Source organism: Syzygium oleosum, unplaced genomic scaffold, assembly GCF_021117445.2.
Source record: "Syzygium oleosum isolate NSW1041296 unplaced genomic scaffold, Sole_v2.1 Sole_v2.02, whole genome shotgun sequence".
Classification (NCBI taxonomy): domain Eukaryota; kingdom Viridiplantae; phylum Streptophyta; class Magnoliopsida; order Myrtales; family Myrtaceae; genus Syzygium; species Syzygium oleosum.
In genome coordinates, this window is record NW_026607486.1 from 20,849,240 (window position 1) to 20,874,825 (window position 25,586).

Genomic DNA, 25,586 nt, shown 5'->3' on the forward strand with positions numbered 1-25,586 from the left:
TGACGATCTCTATTTTACTCTTAATTGCTGCAAAAAATGAAAAAACGTGGAAAATGAGGGAAAAATCAAACTAACTAAAATATTAGTAATTGAAATCATGTACGTATTCGACCAAAAAAAAATCATCTACCTCATTTTGAAGTATAATTTTTAAAAGGAAACAATGTCCTCAACTCATAAAAGAAATTGACCGGCCGAAATTTAACATGATTTTTCAAATATTTATTATCGATCTATCATGTTTTTGCATTAATAAACCATTTGAAAATACAAAATGAGTACTTAATTTTTTTGTTATTTAACCTTTTGTTATCGAGGCGTCTTTTTTTCTTGAGTTAATATCACGAAAAACCTCAAACTGGTACATATGTGACAAATTTATCCCAAACTAAATTTTTGATCACGAAAAATTTCAAACTGGTAAACCTGTGATAATTTTACTTCAAACTAATTTTTTGACCACGAAAAATCCTAAATTGGTACACCCGTGATAAATTTACCTTATATTAGTTTTCGTTAAATTTTACTGTCAAATTACTAAGTTTGATGACACATGGTAGTCGACAGGTGTGCCAGTTTGGTTTTTACCCCTTTGTTTGTCACAAGTTTACGAATTTGTGTTTTTTTCGTGATATTAATTCAATTTAACGGAGGATAAATTTGTCGCAAATGTACCAATTTGAGATTTTTGGTGGTCAAAAAATTAGTTCGGAGTAAATTTGTCAAAGGTGTACCAGTTTGGGTTTTTTGTGGTCAAAAAATTAGTTTTGGGTAAAATTGTCACATCAGTTTAGGGTTTTTTGTGGTTAAAAAATTAGTTTGGGGTGAATTTGTCATAGGTGTACCAGTTTAAAATTTTTGGTGGTCAAAAAATTAGTTCGAGGTAAATTTGTCATAGGTGTACCAGTTTGAAGTTTTTCGTGATATTAACCTTTTTTTTCTTTTCACTTAATTGTTTTCTTTTCTTAACGTATGTCATCAATTCAACCGACATTTTCATAGAGTTCTAGCTATTTTCATTTTGTAGTATTATTATTGATACTTATTTTATGCAATATTATATTTTAGTTAATTTAACTTTCACTAACTTTTTTGCTTTTCACGTCCTTTACAAAAAGCATGTGTAAAAGACAGACTTCTGTAAAAAAAAAACGGATAAATGTATTGGAAATCCTAAAACTTGTCACCAAATTGCAATTGAGTCCTAAAACTTTCATAAGGTGCAACTAAGTCATAGAACTCGTCACGAATGTGCAATTGAGTCATTAGACTTTCAAAAAGTGCGATCAAGTCCTGCAACTTGTCAAATTAGTCCAATCAAGTCTTTCCGTTAATTACATTTTTTGAAAGTTTTAGGTCTCGATTGCACTTACTCGACAAACTTTAGGACTTGATTGCATTTTTTTCAAAATTTTAGGACTCAATTACACTTTCGTAATAAGTTTTAGGGATTCTCTTATCCCAAAATAAAAATAAAAATCAAGTACACATTCATGCCTCAGAAGTCACAAACTAATGGAAAACATAAAGGGATGGTTAACAGCAATAACAAAATGTAAGTTCCCAATGATTAATAATTAAAAATTTAAGAAAAATGTGTATTACCCCAAATCTTGTCCATGTGACGTAAAATTTTTAAATTGTTCGGACTAGATTTGAGATTTAAGTAAAAGTTTGTAATTTTTTATAAGATAAAAATAAAATTCGAATCAGAATTGTCACTCAAAATAAAATTAGTGTTTTGTTTTTTTTTTAGAATTAGCCCAAAGTTAGTTCCCACTTATCCAGAAAATGCAGAGAGAGACAAAATTCAGATTACGTGGCAAACAGCGATGGATAGCTAACAACCCCCTCTCTCTCTCTCTCTCTCTCTCTCTCTCTCTCTCTCTCCTCTTTGAGACTTCTTCGACCAACCCCCACTCCCCGCGCGAACTCCCGCACGGAAACCAGACAGAGCGAGAGCGAGCGAGAGAGAGAGAGAGAGCTTGAGAACTGAATCCATGGCGGAGGCCCAGAGCAACGACAGAGCATCGCGATGGACTCTCCGGGGCATGACTGCTCTCGTCACCGGCGGCACCCGCGGCATCGGGTAAATCTTTTTAGTGGCGGGCAGATAGAATTCCTGTTTTTTCTCCGCTCTCGAAACCTCCGATCATTTGGATACTGAATTCCGCCCCTCAGGCACGCGATAGTGGAGGAGCTGAGCGGGTTCGGCGCGACCGTGCACACCTGCTCGAGGAACGAGGGCGAGCTGAGCAAGTGCCTGAAGGAATGGGAAGGCAAGGGCTTTCGGGTCACCGGGTCGGTCTGCGACTTGTCTTCTCGTGATCAGCGAGAGGATCTGATGAAGGAGGTGTCCTCTAAGTTCGGCGGCAGGCTCAACATTCTCGTGAGTTCTGATTTGTTCCGTACGTGTTGTCTGCAGTTGTGTTCGCTTGAGGCTATTTGCACCGCGTGTAGTTCTTGTGATGGTGTGGAAAGTGATGACTATAATATGGTCCTGGCAAGCGCGGGGGATTGATCGATGACGATTCTATTTCTTGAATAAACTAGGCCCACGTGCAAGGCGGTTCTGTTTCTTAGGGATGATAATTGAAGTTCGCAGCTTTACATGTTTGGCATGATCGTATACTTTGATGATCATGGCAACCGAATGCTTAGAGTACAGCTGGTCAGCTTGTTGATTTTTTATTTTTAATCTTTTCTCTGTGTGTGTGTGTTTGATTCATGGGTTTTATATAACTCGCGGACTTCCATATCCTGGGGAAATTGCTCTGCCTTGTCCCGGGGAACGTAAAAGGAGAAATGTTGGAAAAGAATGAACCATAGCTAGTTAGATATGTGGTTATGCCGGTAGTTATCATCAATCAACTGTATCGAATAGCATATGGTGTAACCGAGCTGAATTAGTGATGTTTACATGTTCTGACACGTCCAGGTTATGACATGTCAAGGCTCAGATTTTAGGTGAGGTGTTTGAGGTTTAATTTACTTCCACGATGTTGCAAGGGTATGCTGTCAATGCCTTCCATGTAGTCGCTTAAACTAATATGCTTCATGCTTTCCATATCTAACAATGATTGATCGTGTGAGTCGAGTGACGGTAAAGCTTGTGACAGAGCCTGCTTGCAAGGAAATGCCTCCATGATAAGAGTTGAGTATTAAATATTTTACATGGCTAGAAGCTTGGTTGTAACATAAATGCAGAGAGTTGAGGATTCTAAGTTTTCTACAAGATGTGAACACTGAATTGAGGAAACTCGACAAACTTTTGAAGGATTCACATTTCGCACGCACAAGCATATTATAGAGTGGATATTTTGGACTTTGGTCGGTCGGGTAAAAGCAGTTCAAAGAACCACCATACTGACTTTCATATTTATAAGAAAGGGAAGTGTCTGGACAATGGTTCCTTGAAAGGAACGAGGTCTTTTTTTATAAGCAATGTAATGGAAAGTGTCATGGAAAGAAAATTAGTGATGCAGAGAATCATGCTATTCTCTGTTTCTTTCTGCTTCATCTTTTCTCATAAATGTTACACTTTGGGATCTGTATACTTTTTTTGTGAATAATCTAAACTCATCTGAGTTTGGCAATTTCATAAGAAAGAACTAATGGAGGCAACAAAAGCCATTCAATTGCTAGAGTTTCTTCTCAATTTCGTTCCTTCCTTTGTTTTTTAGGATTTCTGAAATCGAAACATTATATGGTCTGTTAAGTTTCATCATTTTGCACTTTTGGTTATAGACAATAAATAGGCATACGTTCTCTGGTATGGCTATCTTTTGTTTTGAATTCTGCTTTCCCGCATTTGATAGATGAGATGACTTTATTATTTAATTGTACATCTTGTTTGAAGAAAGCTTGTTTACTGGACTCTGGAAATGACAGTATGTGATGTTTCTGATGCCAGATAAACAATGCTGGAACGAATTTTAGGAAGCCAACCGTCGACTATACAGCTGAAGAATTTTCAAAAATTATGGCTACCAACTTTGATTCTGCCTATCATCTTTGCCAAGTTGCTCATCCTCTCCTGAAAGCATCAGGAGCTGGTAGCATCATCTTCATTTCCTCGGTTGCTGGGGTCGTCAGTTTAGGCACTGGATCTATTTATGCTGCCACTAAAGGTTGAAATTTTGATTTTGATTTTTTCCCCCCTTTTCTCTTCAACATTGCTATTGAAAAGATTGTGGGTCTTGAAAAACCAAATGCCCTTCGTTTTTTTTGGTCAGGTGCAATGAACCAAGTTACAAAGAACCTGGCTTGTGAATGGGCAAAAGACAACATTAGGAGCAACTCCATAGCTCCATGGTATATCAGGACCTCGCTTGTGGAAAATGTAATTAAACCTTTACCCTGTCTTTGATCGCCTTGTGGTTACGACCAGCAACTTACTCTCACCGTGTCGCATTTAAAACATTCATGTTGCAGCTGCTGAAGAACAAGGAGTTTTACGACGGGATAATATCTCGGACCCCACTTCAGCGTGTTGGAGAACCCAAGGAGGTCGCATCACTAGCTGCATTCCTTTGCTTGCCGGCTGCATCATACATCACGGGTCAGGTTATCTCTGTTGATGGAGGGATGACTGTGAATGGGTTTAACCCAACTGCGCTGTTATATTGATTGGTCAAACCAATTTGCTTCTCGATGAAACGGTCCCATCCAGGAACCCTCACTCTTTCTCTCTCTGAAAGTTGGTATAAGAACTGCAAACTATGAATATTCTTGTTATGACATTTGTTTTCAACTTAGCTCCAATATTCCAGAAGTTTTCGCCCATAATACTCTCTCTCTCTCTCTCTCTCTCTCTCTCTCTCTCTCTCTCTCTCTCTCTCTCTCTCTCTCTCTCTCTCTCTCTCTCTCTCTCTCTCTCTCTCTCTCTCTCTCTCTCTCTCTCTCTCGTACTGGTTTTTATCAAAACCTCGCGTTGGTATCAAGAACTGCAAACCAGTGAATTCTCTTTGATGACACTCTGAATTGTTGAATGCATAGCATTGGCACTACAATTGAGTTTAATGTAGGAAATATTTTCATTCTAGCAAAATAGCTTTAATATAAGGTCTTTCTTTCATTAGTCAGTGGCCAACAGTTTATGATGCTTTTATGTATTTGAGAAATAGTATGTAACTTATGCGATATGATGTCTATCATATGTATTTGTGAATTTCTGTTACCCTACTTAGTTGTTTCAAACTACGATAATTTAGTTTTATGCGTACCCCTTTTACAAGGTGTTGTATTTGTGGTGAAACTTGTCATCGCCATTTTAATTTTAAGTCGTATGACAGTTCGAGCGATGTGCACGTTGATGTCTAGTTATATGTGATTTGAGATCCTTTGATGAGGGTGAGGACAGGCGATCAACATTGGTGGTTTGGACGGGCTTGGAGAGCTTTCAATGCCAAATGATTGGGCTGAGATCCTAAGGGTGCGCATGGAATGCATTCCGGAGCAAAATTTCTGCTCCGGAATGCATTCCGGAACAAAATGACGTTTGTTAAAAAATTTCCGGAATACATTCTGGAATAATTTTTGCATTCTGGACAAAAAATTCGTTTGGTAAAAACACATTCTTTTTTTAGTTCCGGAATGCATTCTTTTTTTTAGGGCACGCGGCCCGCGCGAATCTCGCTCGATCGAGTCGGAATCGAAGGAACGAGATGCCGCGGAGCGGTCTGGCGAGAACTCTCCATTCCTAACGTAGCGCTCTCCTTTGACTCGCAGCGGATCTTCCCACCCAAGTATCACTCCGCCTTAACACGAACACAAAGCAGAAAGAACAACAGAAGCTCAGAATCATGTCCATCTCCGACTCTGGCTACTCTTCGGTCTTATGCAAAAGGTAATTCGTATGAAGCTGTCTCTCTCTCTGGGAATGAGAATTTCTAGTGTTGGGTCTGGTTGACCTTATGCTCTTGAGGCTAGAATTAAGATCCCCATGTTGAAAACTCTCGATCTTAGGCCTGGGTCTCACAATCATCTCCGTTGCTTTAGCATTTCTTCACATTTCGGTCATTCTTAGGGAAGTTCTTCTATGGATTGGTTAAATTAATTCGTTTTGATTATGTATCGTCTGTCTATTATAGATTGCTTGTTATGGCAATGGGGAAAGCATTATTCTGTTCTTTTTCTTTGTGGCCAGTAGACTAAGTTTAGTCTTTTTAGGTTAACTCATTTAGATGTTCTGGTCCGAGTCATCTCACTTTTGGGATGGGGATTCATTATAGTGTCACTGTCTCTTTTATGGGTGACTATCTAAGAGCAATGTGGCTCTATTATGAAGAGATCACTCTGAGTTGCTTTTTATGTTTGATTCTTCTTTTTAATTGAAATTTTATGTATCTGTTTGCATTATTTACTACGACAATACAAAAGAATTTCCTTTTTATTGTTTTTTGATTGACTAAGGGTGATTCATCTGTCTTGTTCCAGCTCTTCTGATTTAATAAATGGAAGAACAGAAATCTAGTCAATGATGCTACAGCTTATTGGTTTATCTAATGGAACTGACTTCTTAGGAGCGATACATTCTTGCCAGGGACTACACTCTTCTAAGAAGCTGCCTTCCTCTGCTTCCTTGCTTGTCTGATTCTGTGGTATTTGTCTACCAGCTTAGTCCCTTACAAAATTGATCCCCGGTCTATTTACATGTGTACTTTTCATGTAATTTATGTCTTGAAAGAGGCATAGTTCGTCCCTTCTATATCTTTACCTGAGCATCAGCTATTCATATGTTAAATTCTTTGAATTTACATGATATTATTTCATGTCCTATGTTACAACAGATCTTAACAAGTGTCTTTCGTGGTATTCTACTTTTCCCTAGTCTATATCTGAGCCACACTTGTTCCAAGCAGAATTTGAATTTGAAAGTCCAAGTGCCTCGCCGCTCCATGCATTGCCTTTTGGATTTAATACATTGGAATTCTGATCTCTTTGCTGCACTGAGAATAGTTAAAATAGCGATCACACCACAAGAAGATTTTGGTTCTTATCACAGTTTAACTGCTCCATTCATTCAGTCATTGCTTATTTATGGTTTTGTAGAGTCAAAAATTGTTCCTTGAGGCACTTTCTTATCTTTGCTTATAATATGTTTCTGACATTCTTATGCACACGAGCTTAGATACTAGAGATTGTACGGCAGCTCATAATAGGCTGTTTAAGTATCAAGTTTCTTCTCCTGTTAGCCCTCAAGATTTGTTGTGCTCTTGCTTTGATATGTGCCTTAGTTCATTTATACTGACTATTCCCGCATCTCTCAAGGTAATGGCTATTTCTGGAGCTCTGGACCATTTGCAATAGCAGTTTTACTTACATTCACATACTAAGTCCCATCAACGCAATTGAGGAAGAACCCGTGGATTAAGACTCTTCCTGCTCTAACAAGGCTACTTTAGGGTGTGAAATTCTTTGCTCAGGTACAATTTATGTTGTCTTTTGTAGATGTGCTCCTCTGTTTAATTATTGTTTGTTTGTTGAATCGCCATTACCAGCATTTGCCCCTGAAATTTCATCGATTTTACATAAATGGAATCCTCCAAAGACATGTACATGGCAAAGTGGATTGAGTCGTTGATCGAATTGTTTGTAAGTCTGATGGTGAATGAGGTAAAAAAGGGAAATCGCACATCATGTACCTACAACAGAGTAGGGTGGATTAACATTGAGGGAGAATTTAATAAACAAACAGGACTTCGCTTTAGTCTACCACAGTTCAAGAACAAGGCACGGAAACTGAAGAGACAATATGGTAGTTTCAAGAAGCTGCTTTCGACAACAGGATTTGGATGGGACGATGAGAGCAAGAGGGTTGTCGTGGACGATGAAACTGTCTGGGCAAATCACATCAAGGTGATGTTACTTACTTAGGTCCTCTTATTGCTGAAACCTCAAATGTAAGATTTATAAAAGGTTGAGTACTGCCTGATATTATTTTGAAAATGGCGCAGGCTAATACTGAATGGGCCAAGTTCAGGAAAGACGAATTTCCTTTGTATTCACAGCTTTGTGTTGTGTTTGGGGATACATACGCCACTGGGGAGTTTGCAATAGGAAATGCGCAAGGCGTGGCGCCGTCGGAGGGTACAGGCGATAGTGGTGGTGGTGGTGGTGACAATGATGTTCATGTTGACCTAAGCGAATCAGAATAGTTTTTCGAAACTCAAGCTAATGTGGAACAATTTAACGTGCCGGCGAGCCCACCTCCAAAAAGCCACAGGTTGGATAGGACTCCAAATGCCAAGAGAAGGAGAAAGAGCAGTTCACATTCATTTGACGCGACCTGCAAAGCCATTCAAGAGATGATCAAAGCTAAGACGGTTCAAACATCAAGTGCCTCCGTTACCTCACAGTCCTCAACACCTGTGGACCCTTACTCTGTAGCAGCTGTGGCTGCCGTCCTAAATGCCATACATGACTTGGACAAGGTTCTTTACATCAAAGCTATGAATCGTGCTGTCAGTAATGCCTCTTGGAGAGAGGGCTTCCTGACATGTCTTCCCGAAATGAGAGTTGCCTTTATTGAGTCTATGGATGAGTAGTTGGGCTGTTGAGTAGTTGTTGGGCTATAATATGCCGTTTTATGTTTGAGTTCATTTCGGCTTTTCACTTATGTATTTCAGACATTGACTTGTCTTTATTCGTATGCATTTGTGATGATGTTGAAACTTTGCTTTAATGTGATTGAATTCCATAATTATCTGTCGAGTGGTATTAAATTCCCAACATATCAGTTCAAATGTATTAGCTTCCCAACTGACATGTTGAGTTTATCTTCTTCTTTCGCATGATGGCCTAGGTAATATGGAAGTGGATCAAAGTAGCTGGTCTAATGATCAAGTAGCATCAAGTGAAACAATTATATCAGGTGAACAAGACTTTGATGAGGATGAGTTGAATATATTGTTGGTATGGTTGTCTACTGCTTGGTTGCGTAGGTCCATGCACAGGACAGAACGTATTAGGAATAGTGTATTGACAGGACCCGAATGGGTTAGCGAGCTTCTTCATGGACATTCGGATAGAGTATACGAAGCATTTAGAATGGAGAGACATGTTTTTCTTAACCTTTATGGTTTGCTCAAGTCAAGAGGTTGGTTGGCAGACAGTCGATATGTTAGGGTAGATGAACAGGTTGCCATGTTTTTATTAATGATTTGTCACAAGAACTCCAACAGAGCTGTATGTGAGAGATTCCAACGTTCAGGAGAGACTGTCAGCAAGTACTTTGGTGCGGTGTTGAAAGCTGTTTTGGAATTGGCGAAGGAGATTACCGTACCTCCTTCGTTTGATGTTGTCCCAGAAGAAATTCGGATTGAGCCAAAGTTTAATCGTTACTTCAATGTACGTTTTTCGTACATTTCCTTGCACCATTTGGTTAGTTTTGCTCATAATCTTGTCTAATGTATGTATTTAATTAAATGACAGGGGTGCATAGGCGCTATGAATGGCACCCATATTCATGCTACCGTACCTGAACGTATGCAAACACGATTTAGAGGTAGAAAAGGCACAACTACTCAGAACGTGCTGTGCGTGTGTTCCTTTGATATGTGATTTACTTTTGTGTATGCTGGTTGGGAAGGATCAGCGAACGATTGCCGGGTGTTATCGGCCGCACTTGACACACATCACCTACAGTTTCCTCGACCACCCGCAGGTGCTACTTTGATATATAACGAGTATTTGTGTTTATGAGTTTGCTTGGATTGCATTTTATGATCAATCCATGATACTTTGTTGCAGGCAAATACTACGCCGTCGATTCTGGTTATGCTTCAAGTCCAGGATTTTTAACACCATTTAAAGGCAAACGGTATCATATACCAGAATTTTGACGAAGTGGGGGACCAACAACAGCAAAAGAATTGTTCAACCGCAGGCATTCGTCATTAAGGAATATCATTGAGAGATCCTTTGCGGCTTTGAAGAATTGTTTTTTTTGTTTTGAGACATATGCCTCCATTTAAATTTGAAAAACAAACACAGATTGTAATTGCATGCTGTGCGATTCATAACTACATCATTGAGCAAGACAGGATGGATAAGCATTTGTCCATATATGGAGATCCAGATTATGTGTGTGAAGCTACTGAACAGGGTACAGATGATATAGTGACGACCGAAGAGGGAAACGAGATGAACATTATCAGGAAACGTATTGCCAATAAAATGGCTAGGGATAATCATATGCCGGAGATTCCATGAAATTCGGTTTTCCACTATTGTATTGTACTTCCATTATTATTATTCGAGGATTATTTGCTTTTTTTGCCTTTTGTAATATAATGTTGTATTGTAGGATTCGTATTATGTGTAATTGAGGATTTAGTACCAGGTCTTCTTGTAATGACATGTTATTTTGGAATTTCTGTTCTTTCTATTTGAGGATTTAAAAAAATGTACTAGATTTTGCCTCGAATATCATGCATTGTAGGTTAAGATAAATAACATTTTGCAATTGAGCTCGGACTATCTTTGTTGCGGAAATAGAATTGGCGCGCTGTTATCGAATGCATTTTTGGCTTAGAATACCTGTGGCCACCCAGTTTGAGTGAAATTTCAATTTTTTTAGGTGTAAAAAAAAATTCAAAAAATCAAAAATTTCAAAATTTCACAGAATGGCTTAGAATACATGTGGCCACCCAGTTTGAGTGAAATTTAAATTTTTTTAGGTGCCCACAAAAAATTAAAAATTTCAAAATTACACAGAATGGCTTAGAATACCTGTGGGCACCTCCAAAAATTTAAATTTTTACTCAAAGTGGGTGGCCATAGGTATTCTAAGCCATTTTGTGAAGTTTAAAATTTTTGAATTTTTTATTTTTTTGGGCACCTAAAAAAATTAAATTTCACTCAAAGTGGGCGGCCACAGGTATTTTAAGCCATTTTGTGAAGTTTTGAATTTTTTATTTTTTGATTGTTTTGGGCACCTATTACAAATTAAATTTCACTCAAATTGGGTGGCCACAGATATTCTAAGCAATTTTGTGAAGTTTTGAAATTTTTCAAATTTTTATTTTTTTGGGCACCTAAAAAATTAAAATTTCACTCAAAGTGGGTGGCCACAGCTATTCTAAGCCATTATAATCAGTTTTGAAATTTTTTGTTTTTTTATTTTTTTTTGGCACCTAAAAAAATTAAAATTTCACTCAAAGTGGGTGGCCACAGCTATTCTAAGCCATTATGATCAGTTTTGAAATTTTTTATTTTTTTATTTTTTTTGGGCACCTAAAAATATTTAAATTTCACTCAAAGTGTGTGGCCACAGGTATTCTAAGCCATTCTGTGAAGTTTTGAAATTTTTGATTTTTTGATTTTTTTTGAATTTTTTGGGCACCTAAAAAAATTTAAATTTCGCTAAAAGTGGGTGGCCACAGCTATTCTAAGCCATTCTGGTAAGTTTTTTATTTTTTTATTTTTTTGGGTACATAAAAAAATTAAAATTTCACTCAAAGTGTGTGGCCACAAGTATTCTAGTCATTCTGTGAAGTTTTGAAATCTTTTATTTTTTGATTTTTTGAATTTTTTTTTCAAAAATTGAGTTCGGACTATCTTTGTTACGGAAATAGAATTGACACGCCGTTATCAAATGTATTTCTCATCCATAAGCAAAAATTTCCTCATGTTTTACCAAACAGATTTCTCTTTCAGAAATCAATTTCTGGATCAGAATTAGTTATGTTTTACCAAACAGATTTCTCCTCCATAAATCAATTTCTAGCAAGAATTTGATTTCTGGAGCAGAATGGTTACCATTCGCACCCTAAGACACCATGCCAGCCCTGCGCATTATCGTCCCCTCCAAAAAAAAAAAAGAACAGAAAAAGGAACAATTTGCGACATCGGATAAGTCTTTCACGAACTTATTCAACTTAAAGCTCGTTTGTTTGGCGGAAAATAAATGATTTAAAACATGTTTTTCTAATTAGTCGATGACAATAATTTAAATCTAAATTTTTTCGTGAACGATGAAAATATTTTTTATTCATTTTTTTTGTAAACGATATAAGTTATCATTTTTAGAAAAATATTTTTCGAATCATCCATTTTTCACTAAACAAGCTTACCGAACCAGCTGAATGTGCGTAAGAATCTGTCCAATTAGGCCTGGAATTATGTGTCAGCCGAATTTAGGATCGTGGTTTTACTATGAATTAATGAACATCGAAAGCGGTAGACTGATCTGACCGGGGATTTAGGGGAAGAATTTCAAAGTTTGGTCAGCTAAGTAGGTGTTTGCCTGCTTGTGTTTGGTAAGGGTTTAGATCCAACTTTTATTTAATGTTTAAATTTTAAAATAAAAAAAGACATATAGGGGTAACATCTGAATTTGTTTTAAATTACTTTCTAGATTTTTTTTTTCTAATTAAAGCAGTGTTTTTCATTTTGGCTGAAAATCCAAAGGAGCTGCTTGATCGGCTTATAACGAGACCAAAACACTCTCTAAATTATGATTATGTGGGGGTAAAAATCAAAATCAGCATATAATTTATAGCATTTTCAGCAAATTATCCAAATTGGGAAAAATATCTCCAGAGGACGACGCCCTCCAAATCGTAAATACACTGCACCGTAGCCGGAATACTGCCCAACCCAGCCAGCTACGACATAAAAGACTGCACGTAAATACCATTTTTTTTTTCGACCCCAATTGTATTGTTCTTATCCTTTTTGTTGATTTTTCTCTTCTTCTCAGGGAGAAAATATCGAGAGACCTATAATAGTAAAAAATGCAAAAGATTCATATCTAATTGATTTCGCAAAACCACCTTATTACAAAATATTCGAATTATCAGTTGATAAAAAAAAATTATTGAACCGAAAAATTAGCATATAATAGAAAAACGTTTCATGGTTTGGACCCCCCTTTTTTTTAAAGATTTTGTAAGATGAAAAATGTTAAAATACATAAGAGGTATGCTGAAATGATTAAATGGATACACGTTGAATACACAGACAGTGGAATCTTTAATTTTTACATTCTACATCGAACCGTTGATAGATATAGTTCTACTTCTATTTTCTAGCAAGTGACTAACTGTTCATATTAATGTCAATGGGGGATGAAAGAGGATGCGTATAAAAAAGTTACAGAAACCGTGCATGCAATACTAATTGTGATTAAATTCCGCGTCTGTGCATTGATAGAATGTTCGTAATGCAAACTAGGTGTCATGCTCGAGCGAATAGACAACTAGGGAATTGGGTACGGGTACCAAGGTCCAGGGGTCTAGCCTCGATGGACCCCGAGCCGAGCATTGGGGACCAGGACATAGGCTCCGAGGTCTCGATCTCAGCCTCGATGGACTTGAGTGCAAGTGTTAGCAACCCAGGCTTAGGCACTGAGAGGTCTTGGACCTGACCTTGATGGACACGGGTCCGGCCTCATTGAACCTAGGCGCAGGTGCTCGGGTCTCGAGCCTAGCCTTGATTGACCTGAGAGGGTGCTAGCATCTTAGACCCAGCCTCGATGGACTTGAGACCAAGGCAGGTACATGGGGGACCTGGGGTGGGGACGTCGTCCTGGGCTCGGGTGCTAGTGTCCAAGGCATGGCACCAATGTCGTGGGCCTCGCCTCTATGGATAAGGGTACGAGCATCGGGGATGTGGGCTCAGGTGCCAAGTTCAAAAACCCGCCCTTGATGGGTATGGGTGCGACCTCGATGGACATAGGCCCTGGCGTCGAGGACGCGAGCACTAGCTTTAGGGTCATGGTCCCAGCCTTGACGGACCCGATCTTTGGCACAAGGTCTTCGGCCCGAGTGATGTGGACCTAAGCCAGGCCAACCCTGGCCTAGATGTTAGAGATCTGGGCACGAGCACCAGGGTCTTAAGGTTAGCCTTTGTGGACCCAAGCCGAGACGTTGAGGAGTTGGGCAACGGTGGAGTTCTAAGTAGGTCACGGGCGCCGGTGTCTCGACCCAACCTCAGTGGACTCGGGGTTCGACCAGTTTAGATTCTGGCTTGGCCACAATGGACCCCAGTGAACCCGGCCCTTGCCCAGTGCCGCTGTTAAGGGCGCCCATGAACAAGTGTTGGGATTCTTGTGCTCAAATGTAAGGTTTACGGAACAAACGTCGACATCTAGTCATATCTTGAAAAATGATTTTCGATTTTTAAAAAAGGAAATCAATTTTCTGAATTTAAGTATAAATATTCGGTCGACTTGAAAAGTATATTCCGTTAACTTATTTTGCTAAACGATTCAAGTACCGAAAAATAAGAGATTTTCTTTCTCGTCCCCTTGCTTCTCGATCGAAAGTCATAAGCGAAACATCTTTCAGAAAAGGAAAAAAATATTAAGTTGACATGAAAAAATATCTGAGATTCAACATAGGGAGGCGACACCAACCTAAACCCTCTAGATGCATTGCACACTCGCGTAAACATCATTCAATGTCCCCCATCGTAATTACTCAACATAAAAAATAAATAAAAAAATCGAAAAAAAGAGGAAGGGGAAAACAAAAATCTCTCTCCTCCACAATTTTTTTTATATATTTCCCCGAGCAATAAACATGTGGCTGTCTCCATTGGCGGTCCTGCGGAAACCGCTTCGTGGGATGGACCGACGGGTGACGTGTCGGACGGTCCCCATCCTGATGCCCACGTGTCGGCGTCTCGGGGCACCTGAGTCACCCAATCCTGGGCGGGATTTTCCGTCGAACGGGAAACGAGGGGCGGTTTTATAAAAATACTGCGCCTCCGGTTTTTTTTAACTCCCTTCCTTTTCTCCTTTTTCGTCCGGGAAGTCGTCGAGGGGATCGCCGGTGACGTCACCGGGCTGACCGCCGTCTCCCTCCGGGGAGTTAGGCTGGCCGAGTCGCGTGGGGTCGGCGGGGTCATATCAGCGACGCCGACAGGCTGGCAGGCGGGCGGGCGGGCGCGCGTGGCGATTCCCTTGCGGGTGCCCGGCATCGCGGCAGCTCCGGCGAATGTCAGCGCTTCGCGGGCACGGCCGACCACCGCAAATGGTTTGCTTCGGTGTCGATCGACCCCTGACTTGGTTTTTAATCGTTCTGCCAATACACATTAAATAGCGCTGCCGCTAGTACAATGGCGGCATGTCCCCCAAAATTCGGAACGTCGTGATTTGAAGCATTGGAATTCGTTGGATTCCGACCCATCATTTGAAGCATGGACCACAGATTTTTATGATGTCAGCTTTTAGAGGAGACGAACGTGCACGCAATTTTTAACGTGGCATAGGATGCCAAAGTTTCGTGTCCAATTTTCGAAGTTTCCTCCCTCGTGCGTGGTAGGCTTTGACAAGATTTGTAGCCCTGCATATCGAGTTCGCGTGGCTAAAAGAGGAATCAAACTTTCTTCCCCTTGTAATAATCGAGTTAGATGAATAATCTCCATTCCATTGCGAAAAGCCGAAACCCCATTTTTCGGTATTCCCCATGCGATGTTATCGCGATCTGTAGTAATTGTGCTCCATACGAAGTATTAAATTCGAATCCCGAAAGCGAAACCCTAGCTCGCCATCGAAGGAGTGTATATTAGGTAGCGAGGAGAGAAATACGAAGGGTCAAAAGTCAAGCAAAGCGAGCTCATTTCGGAGCGTGAGCGGGGGGTGGGGGCGGAATATAAATATGGGAAATTGCAAAGAAGGACGGCAGAGTTTAACAATTCATAAATCCGGAGACCGAGGGGAGGGGGCAAGGCAGTGTGCTTGAAACGTGTCGGGGCGGGAGGCCCGAGGCGTTTGTCCGTTCGCGAGTCTCTTTTGCACCATCACCTCCACGTCAGTTGATCGACACGTGTCGGGGGGAACCTCAGATATTCCGTGAAGCGTCAAACCGAATTCGACGTCTGGTCCCACACGTGTCCCGCGTCCCCATCACACGTAGACGCCTTTCGCCCCCCCCCCCCCCCTACAACACAACTGGTGGAACGACAACGACCGCCCACTCCCCCCCCGCGTCTTCGTCTCACGCGCCGGGTCTCCCGTCCCGACGAATGGAGGGGAGGCACGTGGGGGAGTCATCGGTATCTAATCAAAACCTTCCTGATCGATGCGGGAGAACATTTTTTCGGGGAGAAAATTAAGGTTAATCAATTAAAACCAAACATATAAAATTGATGCTTGAATTTATGTTTCCCTCCACCAGAGCATTGTGACGGTAAATTACACTTATAGCGTGAAAAATTAGCCATTTTCCGTATTTTCGACACTGATTGAATCTATCGCATACAATCATCATCAATCAGATATCGACACATACATTTAACGCTCGTTCTCGAACCGTTACGATACCATAAGATACCCAACAAAAGACATCCTCACATGATCTTGATCTATATATCATCCATAATATATCTCTTTTTTTCCTTCGTTTAGAAGGGCACGTGACGAATAATTCAGCCAATAGGCATGCGGCCCTGCTGGTAAATAAATTAGGGGGATGCTAGTATCGTAAGTGCGAGGTTCGATTTCTGCACTTTGTAAGAGGTATAACAAAAATTCAAGAGAGTAAGTAGAGTTACAGATAAAAATGACAAAAATAATTCAAAGTTTTTCTTTGGATTCAAATCAATCGATCCTCGCATGGCGCGAGGACACGAATGGTCTCAATTTTTCGTTACGTGGAACGAAGTAGTTCAAAGAGGGCATCAGAAAATTCTGGGGAAATGGTAGGCAACATCCTCCTGCCATAGAGAGTAGGTACCGTGAACGTGAACCCTCGCTGACGATTCGTCTGCGAGAATGGCCTCACCCGAATCTCGTATCCTACGATCTCGCCACGTGGTCATATCCCACCACAAACACCACCAGCTTTTCCCCCTGTTTTTTCTATTGAAATATAAAAAAAAATCGACAAAAAACATCATACGGTGTCGAGGAGAAGACAGAGGGAGAGAGAGAAATCAAACGAGGAAGGACTCCGAAAAGGCGACTAAACGAGGAGAGAGAGAGAGAGCGAGGGGGGGGGGGGGATAGGACCACATGCGTGTCAGTAAAGTAAGGACGCCCCGGTTGTTGTCGAGTGCTCATTGGGCCACGTCAATCCGTACGAAAAAGCTAATCATACACGTTGTGGCCTCCCGGGGTCGGGAGATGCGCAAATGGACGGCGGGGATCGGCCCATCTCGCGTCAAGTGGTTCGACGTCACGCCAACTGTAGGTGTCGGGTCCCCTGCCCGGGCCGGTGTTCCGGGCAGCCCCTCTGCCCGTCTGTCACCACCCCCACCCCCCGGCCTGTGGCCCCCAGGTGGAGAAGAAAAGAAAAAGGATAAAAGAAAAAAAGAAAAATGGTAGGGCAGAAGAGGCCCTTCGTCGGGCCCCACACACTCTCTCTCTCTCTCTCTCCTTCCCTTTACAAAAATGGTCCGTCGCCGCGCCCAAGCCTCCATCGTTAATGGGTCCTCCATTTCCCTGAAAACAGATCTCTCCGTATCTCTCTCTCTGTCCCCTTCGCTTGCTGCTTCTGTTGCTTCTCTCTATTCATCCTCTAGGGTTTCGTTCCGCCTTCAGGAGCTAGCGAAGCTAGAACTCGATCGAAGCTGTGGTCGGAACTTGAGGTGGGTCGGTTTGGTTTGTTCAGTCGATCGGGAGTTGAGATATATAATTCTTGTAATGGCTGGGATTTGCTGCGGCGTGGTCGGGGAGAGCGAGCCGTCGGCTCCCGTGGAGCCCAGCTCCCGGGGCTCGAGGCTGCGGATCCTGGAGCCTCGACCGTTCAAGTTCGTCGCCGACGTGGCCGTGCCGCCGCCTTCCTTGGAGAGCGGCCGCAAGAGGCCGAGGATCGAGGTGTTGCTCGACGAGGAAGTGGAGGCCCGCGAGCCGCGGAAGGCCAGGGTGGAAGAGGAGAAAGGGAAAGGCGCGAGCGAGATCAAGGTCGCGAGGGCGGACGGGTCGTCGAATTCGAGGGAGAACCTGCAAGTCGAGCCGCGGGAGTGCCCGAAGTTCGGGTTGACTTCGGTCTGTGGCCGGAGAAGGGACATGGAAGACGCCGTTTCCGTCGAACCTTCGTTATGCAGCGAAAGTCCGCAGAAACCTAAGGGTTTGCACCTTTTCGGCGTCTTCGACGGCCACGGTTGCTCTCATGTAATTGCCTCTGGAACTTTTTAAGAACACATATCCAAAACCTGGCGAAGGCTTTACTGCGAATACGGCGCTAATTCTAGGGTTCGTTTGGTTTTTACAGGTTGCTATCAAGTGTAAGAAGAGGCTGCACGAGATAGTGAGGGAGGAGATCGGAAACTACAACAAGGAGTCCTCGGTGCAGTGGAAAGAGGCGATGGAGCGAAGCTTCGCCAGGATGGACAGCGAGGTGCAGGAGTGGAGCGACGTGGCCAAGACCTCGAACTGCCGGTGCGAGCTCCAGACTCCGCAGTGCGACGCCGTCGGATCGACGGCCGTCGTTGCGATCGTCACGCCGGACAAGATCATCGTCTCCAACTGCGGCGATTCGCGCGCCGTCCTCTGCCGCAACGGCGTCGCCATACCCCTCTCGTCCGATCACAAGGTCAGTCACCGGCACCGCAAGCATCTTCGCGGTTCACGCCGCGCTGGCGGCGCGTGAATTCCACACGCATTACTAACCTCCTTTTCCTTTCAACGTATGGCAGCCGGATCGACCGGACGAGCTGGAGCGGATCCAAAACGCCGGCGGCCGGGTGATCTACTGGGACGGCGCGCGCGTCCTCGGAGTCCTTGCCATGTCGCGGGCCATCGGTGAGTATTCCCTCGCCGCTGCCCAACCTGTAATCGATCGCCACGTGTATATTCTCCACGTAGCGTCGCTGACGTGTGGGTCGGATTTTTTTTTTTTGTCCTCTTTTCCTCTCTCTGCCAGGTGACAACTACTTGAAACCGTACGTCGTACCCGACCCAGAGGTGACGATAATGGACCGGACGACCGAGGACGAGTGCCTGATCCTGGCCAGCGACGGGCTCTGGGACGTGGTCTCCAACGACACGGCCTGCGGGGTGGCCCGGATGTGCCTGCGGGCGCAGAGGCCGCCCTCCCCGCCGCGGTCGCCCATCTCCGACCTGGCGGTGGGCGCCAACGCGGAGAGCTCGGACAAGGCCTGCTCCGACGCCTCGATACTGCTGACGAAGTTGGCGCTGGCGAGGCACAGCACGGACAACGTGAGCGTCGTGGTGGTCGATCTGAAGAGAGACCGACGACAACAATAGTCGAGCGCCGCTCCTTTGCCCATTTTGCTTTAATAATTAGCCCCGTATTGATATTTTACTACAGCTTGTAGATGGACCGTGGAGTGACCCGAAGAAAATGGCGGAGGCTCTCTAAAGAGGAGGAGGAGAGAGATTTCAAGTTCTTCCGAACTGTAACTAAAGCTCTTAAAAGTAGGATTGTAATTGTTTTTCACATCAGGCGAATGACAAAATGGCAATTTACCCGAGTGAAATCCTTAATTAAAGTTTAAATTTAAATCGCGTGGCTTGATTTTCTGATGTATGATGGGTGGATTGCAACGTGTCGAGGGCGAAAGATTGCCTGCGCCCCCCCCTTCTTCGAGCTCTGGGACGATGATGGGTCGAGGAGGGAATCTGCGATTTGGGATTGGGGGCGAGGATTTCTCTTATCCTTTTTCTTATCCTTTTGAATCAAGAATGGAAAAAATTAAATTGACACAATTAAAAAATTTATGATAGATTAAATTAATACGATTGGAATGTTGATGATTAAATTAGTATTTTTGGATATTTAGATTTGCGTAATTAAATCTACCTGCAGAAGACCTGTTTAGATGGTCCACCGTGGGAGGGGACAATCGCCAGCTACGAACCTCTTTTATGAAAAAGAGAGGGAGGGGGTCCCTTTCTTCTCTCGTCTTCGTTTGCTCGTGATGCGCGCGATTGGAAACCGTTCAAATCCTATCCTTAAGGCTCCTTTTTTTACCTCTCCTATGTTGGCTTTTGCATCCTAGAAGAGAGAATTCCATTTCTTTTCTTTCTTTTTTTTTCCGTCAATCACAAAAAGTGTAGAAAGATAACGGTGAGGGATTTCGGAATATCGCGTGACCGCAAATTTAACAGATTTTTAAGATCGACAGATTTTGTGTCCTTCTTTTGCTTTTCGAGAAAGAGTGTGTTATTACGGCACTTATCATGGATGGAATAGTCTCAAATTAAGTAAGATATAGCATGCCTGTGAACTCAAACTAAGTAAGATATTGCGTGCTTGCAAACCCTAACCATCCAATCGTGTGGATATCGTTTGAGGGCATAAGTCATTTAGTGATTGAGATGGAGCGAGCCAACATATTTCGAATAAATACGGGAATTTCTTCCGCCGGATACAAATTCTCCGCACCTTTGGTCGGAGGCGGATTCGCAGCCGTCGGGGTGCTTTTGCCGTGAGATTTGGTTCGAGATACGATGGGGATAGGTGGCGTGGGTGTTGGGGATTTTGCTTCTATCTTCGCGCCTTTGGGCCGACCCCAGCACCGGCAGCACGCTCACGCCATTGTCAAAGTTACGTGTCGGGAAGGTTTTGGATGCCCTTCGAGGAGGGATGTTTACTTTAGCTGGCAATTCGAGGGCAATCAATGGCGGGTGGTAATAGGCAAAGCATTGCAGTTTGATTTGACACGACCAAACCTTCGATCGTGTCATGTAATGATTCAGTAGCGAACGAGAAAATATCTGCGGTGGTTTGCCTCCTCTTTTGCTTGGCCATCGATTGATCCGAGGAGTGCCCATGCCACGTGCCCGTCGTTGGTGGGGGGCAGCCTGGCTGGCTGGCCTGATAGGACCCCGCCCCCCCCTATTTCCCACTGTGCCATCACGTTTTGTTGCCTAGATCCCCTTGCTTGTCATTCAATTGATGCCTCTCCACGTAATCTTGCCCGTAAGTTGATCGTCATTGCCTTTTGATATTCGTCCGAGGGGGAAAATTTGTTTGCTAGATGTCCCAAACGAATCACATGGATTCATAATGTTCCCTCCTAATTTTAAGATTTCTGGGTCCTATTTGCCTAGCTCAATATTAACACGAGAGTAAAAGAAAAGCTTACTGTAATCATTGACGCGTACTAATAATTTGATTGGAGAAATCCTTAGCCGAGATAATGGGGTCCATTTAAAAGGAGGACCAATTGTGTTGGAGTGTGGTTTATATTCCCCATCGACCGGAAGGTATGGGGGGTCCTGCTCTCTGATGAGCGGGGCAGAGATCCGGGGGGCCCGCCTGGCAAAGGTCATAAAGGGCAGCGCCTCCGCAACGCCAGAGGGCTTTTATAGTTTGGGCATTGTTGACACTCAAAATTATCCCTGATGGGAGTGGACCGGTTACAAGTCACAAAGGACATAAAATACGGCCCACATGGTATGAATCCGGAGAAAGGCTGTGAGTCAGGCCCAGAGGCATTGGGAAGATTTGAGGTAGTTATCGACAAGACAGGTCATAAAAGTGTCAACAAATCCAAGATCACGAGCTTTGCACGTGACGTTGACAAGTCCAAGATCACGGGCTTTGCACTTGACGTCGACAAGTCCAAGATCACGAGCTTTGCACGTGACGTCGATAAGTCTGAAATCATGAATTAAATACATGGTGACACGTGGTAAAGAAATTCATTTCCACGTGTCAAAAGGTAAAGACATGACCGTGGACGTGAAGATCAAGGAAGTTGAAGGATGAAACTTGGGAAATAGCAAGGAATAAAGAGACACATGGAAATCAGCTATTACGTGATGCTCAAGAAGCATAAGCAACATCGATAAGTCAGGAAGCGGTTAAAGCGTGAAACGTAAGGAAGTGGAAAACGACTTTCAAGGAGAAGTGGCCGGTCAACAGTTATCAGGCTGCTCTATAAATACTCAAAGATTTCCAACGTAGAGGGGACTCTTCGCGAACAACACAACACATCTTTTACCTAGCCTTACTTTTAGCACATTAGGAGTAGTCGTAGTTGCAACTCTCAGATTCCGCGTCGCAGATTCAATTCCGGTGAGAGTCTGTATCAGGTTCAGCATTGTTGATTAAATTCCAATGTTGTGCTATCAGTTCAGCGTCGTCGATTGAATTCCGGCTTTGTGCTTGGAATATAGCTGTTGATTAGATTCCAGCCATATTCTTTCAAGTTATGTCATTGATTAGATTCTGGCGTACCTTGAATGGTAATGTCGCATATTAGTTGTGTCGTTGATTAGATTTCGACATAGCTTGGTCTCGGCATTTGCAAGTTGTCATCCCATTGTTAATAGTGTTGAGTTTGGTGTATTATCGAGTCAAGTTGTAAGACATAAGTTAGGGCTTAATAAACGCATTTGACATTCTCTGTCCGAACTTGATTCAAGACCCTAGTCTCTTCTAATAAAATCCGAAACGCAGCGTTCGGTGAAAGATTTTCGACGGGATAAAACCGGCGAAACAGGCATATATTTTATTAGTAGTTTGGGCTTAGGCTCATGAATAACTACTGAGTATTTATATAATATCTTTCTTTTGTAATAGAGAGATGTAACATAGAGGTGCTGGACATATCCTAATTTAAAGGTGAACCGAGATAAAACATTGTGTCTCGATTTCTCTTTCTCGCATTTACTCTCTAATTTGTTGTGTTTGTGCGTCTAATTCTAACAGACTGTCCAAGTTTGCCTCGCCTTGAATGTTACAAATCAAGACAAATCGGTTTGATTTGATCGGATGAGGTTGCCGTACGTAGGTCTACGTTTGTGTACGTATGCACAAAGGGTATGTGTGATGTATGTCTATTTTATGTTGAGGCCTTCACATGTTATGAATCGAGATGTCTTTTCTGGTTTCCCTCAAGTGGTTTCTTGAGAATAGGAGCCACTAAATAATATGCCTTTGCACTAAGAGGCGAGTACAACGTCCCTATCGAGAGAGAGACCATACAAAGGAATAAGTACTGTTGGACGAAGAGATGTGGAATTGGAAGAGGCGAGGCAATCCAAAGAAGAGAGATTCAAACTCCACGATTCCAATTCTAAATGCCTCCCACATCAATTCATGTCCTCTGAAATACCGGGGCATTGATTAAGATCATGCGAGGGTGAGGTAGAGAACTATAACACCGTTACCATAATGCCATCATGCAAGGAAAAATTTAGCGTCGTCTGTTGAGCAACCCCACGGGATTGTGGTTTAAGTCATATCTAAAAACGGGTGTGCACGAGTGGACTGAGAGTACGCCACACAACGAGAAATGCAAACAATCCCCTCTTCCTGCCATCCGTTTTGAGTTCCGGCTCGAGTATCGCCTGTTTCACGAGATGTCGGTGCGCATTTCATCGGCATACGTTTCCCTTTTTTTTTTAATATATAAAAAACGAGCTTCATCTATTCCAAATAGAAAAGTTATCTATGTGAATAAGAATGAAACTAAGTGAGAGGGCATGATGTAACACATTTGGGAGGCAGCGGTGGAGTAATTTTGGCCACAACTATGATGAGGTGCTCTTTCATTGGGTGAGGACTGAGACTGAGATTAGGAAAATTCCTTTGGTGAAGTTGCATCCTATCTTTGCATATTTCATCACATTGGGTTGGCTCCTCTTCTGCTTCGTCCTCCACCTGAAATTTAACTGGTGAATGGACAGATGATGGAGTGAGCAAAGCACCAAATTGGAATAAGCATTTGACCATTTTCCAATTCATCAAAATCAGCATCTGATTCTTTGCTACTCTACCATGCCTAGACACATAATCACAATTACCATCCTCTTTATTCCATTGTCGCTCTGGCATGCAAGAGTTCATTTAGCATTTCTTCATGTCCTTTTCAATGCGTGCCCACGATTCTCCGGCAAAATTCTATTATTCCGTGTCGAAGAAACAATGGAAATATCGGTATGTTGTTGATGAATTTTGGGAAGGAAAGGTAAGTTTCAAGTATCGCCGATTACATAAATGTGATCGACAGTAGCTTATTAGTGAGTTACTAACTTTTTATAGATATTAACTGATATTTATTAATTTGTTTGTAAATTACCATATTTTCGAATATCGTATTGACTTGTCTTTGCGTGAATTTACTGATCATTCCATTGAATTACCGATCTTAGTTTGAATGGCTCATAAGCTTTTCTCTAATTTAAATTACGAGGTTATTATCTTTTCTTTGTGTTATTTACTGACATTTATTCAGTTGTTTGAGCATTGTCAACTTTGCCAAAAACTTATTAACTTCTATCATCATAATTCACCAATATTTTGAGTTTAAAAACTCTTATATCAGATTTACTGACTTTAATGGAGTTAACTTGCGAGTTACTTACTGACGTTTATATGGTTATTTGTAAATTACCAACTTTTTTGATAATTCACTAATTTTTATTAGCACAACTTATCAGCATCTTTAACTTTAAAAATTCTTCTATTAGATCAGCAACTTTAAGTAAAGCGACTCACCAATTTTCATCTGATTTAGTCAAAGTTACCATGTCTTGTATGAGCGTCTTATTTGAGCTACTTAATAATGTTGGAAAATGAATCAAATAAACATCAGCTAATCATATAAGACTTGTAATTTTCAGACAATCAAGTAAGCATCGGTAATCTTCAAACAACCAGATTAATATTGGTGATTTATATAAGGCTCGGTAACTTAATTAAAATTGGTAAGCGAATCGAAACTAATTGATAATTCAGTTAGAGAAAAGTTGGTAAAGAACTAAAACGAGTACTTTCATATACTAGTTGCTAAGTTTAGATAAGTCGGCAAGTCACATAAATAAAAGCTGATAATTGACCCAAAATATCGGTCATTTTCAGTCAAATACATAAACTCGGTAAATTCTTATAAGAGTTGATAACTTAATAGCATGTTTTCCAAATAAACATTTTTCTAGTCCCCTTTTTTTTTACCAGCAGTAATCGAGACTTGTCAACATCTTGCAAAAATTTACCAAATCGGAAAATCGTTAATGTTTTCGCAAATGGAACATTGGAATTGTCCCATCCTCCATTAGTTTTTTTTCTTTAATTTCCAGCTGATTGACTAATTTTATAGAGATCTTGTAGCTCAAAAGACGTATTATTTTCTCACCATGCAAAATCTCGTTCGTTTTATGGTAATTTTGTCAAGATGCTTGATAATTTAACCACTAATTGGGTTTGGGTCCAGCTAAGCCCATTCGGGCCCGACTAATGGGCTGGCATTAGACATGATTCTTTAGGCCCAAATGAGGGCTCGGCCGGCCCATTGGGCCCATCAACCTCAGGAGGTCCGACCCGAACTTGCCCAAGCCTGAATTGAGATTAAAACGAAACTGAGGTACTCAATTTTTGTATTCCTTTTTGTGTGATTTTGTTTTTGTCCTGGTTTATTGAATAGCAAAGATCACGAAACGAAATCCGATTAATTAACAGAGTGGGATTCTTCAATTAATGTATAGTTATCTAGGTTGAACTAGAACAAGATCCGTTCATTAATGCGATTGGATGCCTTGATGCGGTGTGGAGTCTATACTGGATGTTGGTCTTCGATTAAGTACTCCGGTCGATCGGTTTCTTCCCGTTTGAAGTTTGAAATTTAAAATGACTATTAAGGAAAACTCGAATACAATCTTTCCGTCTTGAGATTAGCTTCATAAAGTCACCGTCTTTATAACGTCGCTACGACGTCTCCTT

The 25,586-nt window shown here is 41.9% G+C and overlaps 4 protein-coding genes across 4 annotated transcripts; all 4 read left to right on the forward strand.

Annotated features, from left to right (window-relative positions):
- Positions 1-1,891: 1,891 nt before the first annotated feature.
- Positions 1,892-4,788, forward strand: LOC115673272 (tropinone reductase homolog At5g06060). The gene is made up of 5 exons (XM_030595385.2): positions 1,892-2,089; positions 2,182-2,389; positions 3,914-4,130; positions 4,236-4,342; positions 4,435-4,788. Exons 1-5 carry the CDS (start codon positions 2,001-2,003, stop codon positions 4,627-4,629), a joined length of 816 nt encoding a protein of 271 aa, XP_030451245.1. The 5' UTR covers positions 1,892-2,000; the 3' UTR covers positions 4,630-4,788.
- A 2,602-nt stretch (positions 4,789-7,390) lies between these two features.
- LOC115673273 (L10-interacting MYB domain-containing protein-like) lies at positions 7,391-8,698 on the forward strand. The gene is made up of 2 exons (XM_030595386.2): positions 7,391-7,860; positions 7,959-8,698. Exons 1-2 carry the CDS (start codon positions 7,537-7,539, stop codon positions 8,157-8,159), a joined length of 525 nt encoding a protein of 174 aa, XP_030451246.2. The 5' UTR covers positions 7,391-7,536; the 3' UTR covers positions 8,160-8,698.
- A 162-nt stretch (positions 8,699-8,860) lies between these two features.
- Positions 8,861-9,862, forward strand: LOC130137373 (uncharacterized). Its single transcript, XM_056308321.1, has 3 exons — positions 8,861-9,351; positions 9,436-9,508; positions 9,754-9,862. Exons 1-3 carry the CDS (start codon positions 8,950-8,952, stop codon positions 9,843-9,845), a joined length of 567 nt encoding a protein of 188 aa, XP_056164296.1. The 5' UTR covers positions 8,861-8,949; the 3' UTR covers positions 9,846-9,862.
- A 7,498-nt stretch (positions 9,863-17,360) lies between these two features.
- Positions 17,361-19,417, forward strand: LOC115673269 (protein phosphatase 2C 37). The gene is made up of 4 exons (XM_030595380.2): positions 17,361-18,064; positions 18,165-18,485; positions 18,589-18,694; positions 18,816-19,417. Exons 1-4 carry the CDS (start codon positions 17,594-17,596, stop codon positions 19,157-19,159), a joined length of 1,242 nt encoding a protein of 413 aa, XP_030451240.1. The 5' UTR covers positions 17,361-17,593; the 3' UTR covers positions 19,160-19,417.
- Positions 19,418-25,586: the final 6,169 nt, after the last annotated feature.

Coding starts and splice junctions, on each gene's coding strand:
- LOC115673272 (XM_030595385.2), top strand. CDS start 2,001: ATGGCGGAGGCCCAGAGCAACGACAGAGCATCGCGATGGACTCTCCGG. Junction 2,090..2,181: donor GGCGGCACCCGCGGCATCGG/GTAAATCTTTTT, acceptor TCCGCCCCTCAG/GCACGCGATAGTGGAGGAGC. Junction 4,131..4,235: donor TATTTATGCTGCCACTAAAG/GTTGAAATTTTG, acceptor TTTTTTGGTCAG/GTGCAATGAACCAAGTTACA.
- LOC115673273 (XM_030595386.2), top strand. CDS start 7,537: ATGGAATCCTCCAAAGACATGTACATGGCAAAGTGGATTGAGTCGTTG. Junction 7,861..7,958: donor TCTGGGCAAATCACATCAAG/GTGATGTTACTT, acceptor AAAATGGCGCAG/GCTAATACTGAATGGGCCAA.
- LOC130137373 (XM_056308321.1), top strand. CDS start 8,950: ATGCACAGGACAGAACGTATTAGGAATAGTGTATTGACAGGACCCGAA. Junction 9,352..9,435: donor AGTTTAATCGTTACTTCAAT/GTACGTTTTTCG, acceptor ATTAAATGACAG/GGGTGCATAGGCGCTATGAA. Junction 9,509..9,753: donor TATGCAAACACGATTTAGAG/GTAGAAAAGGCA, acceptor ACTTTGTTGCAG/GCAAATACTACGCCGTCGAT.
- LOC115673269 (XM_030595380.2), top strand. CDS start 17,594: ATGGCTGGGATTTGCTGCGGCGTGGTCGGGGAGAGCGAGCCGTCGGCT. Junction 18,065..18,164: donor ACGGCCACGGTTGCTCTCAT/GTAATTGCCTCT, acceptor TGGTTTTTACAG/GTTGCTATCAAGTGTAAGAA. Junction 18,486..18,588: donor CCCTCTCGTCCGATCACAAG/GTCAGTCACCGG, acceptor AACGTATGGCAG/CCGGATCGACCGGACGAGCT.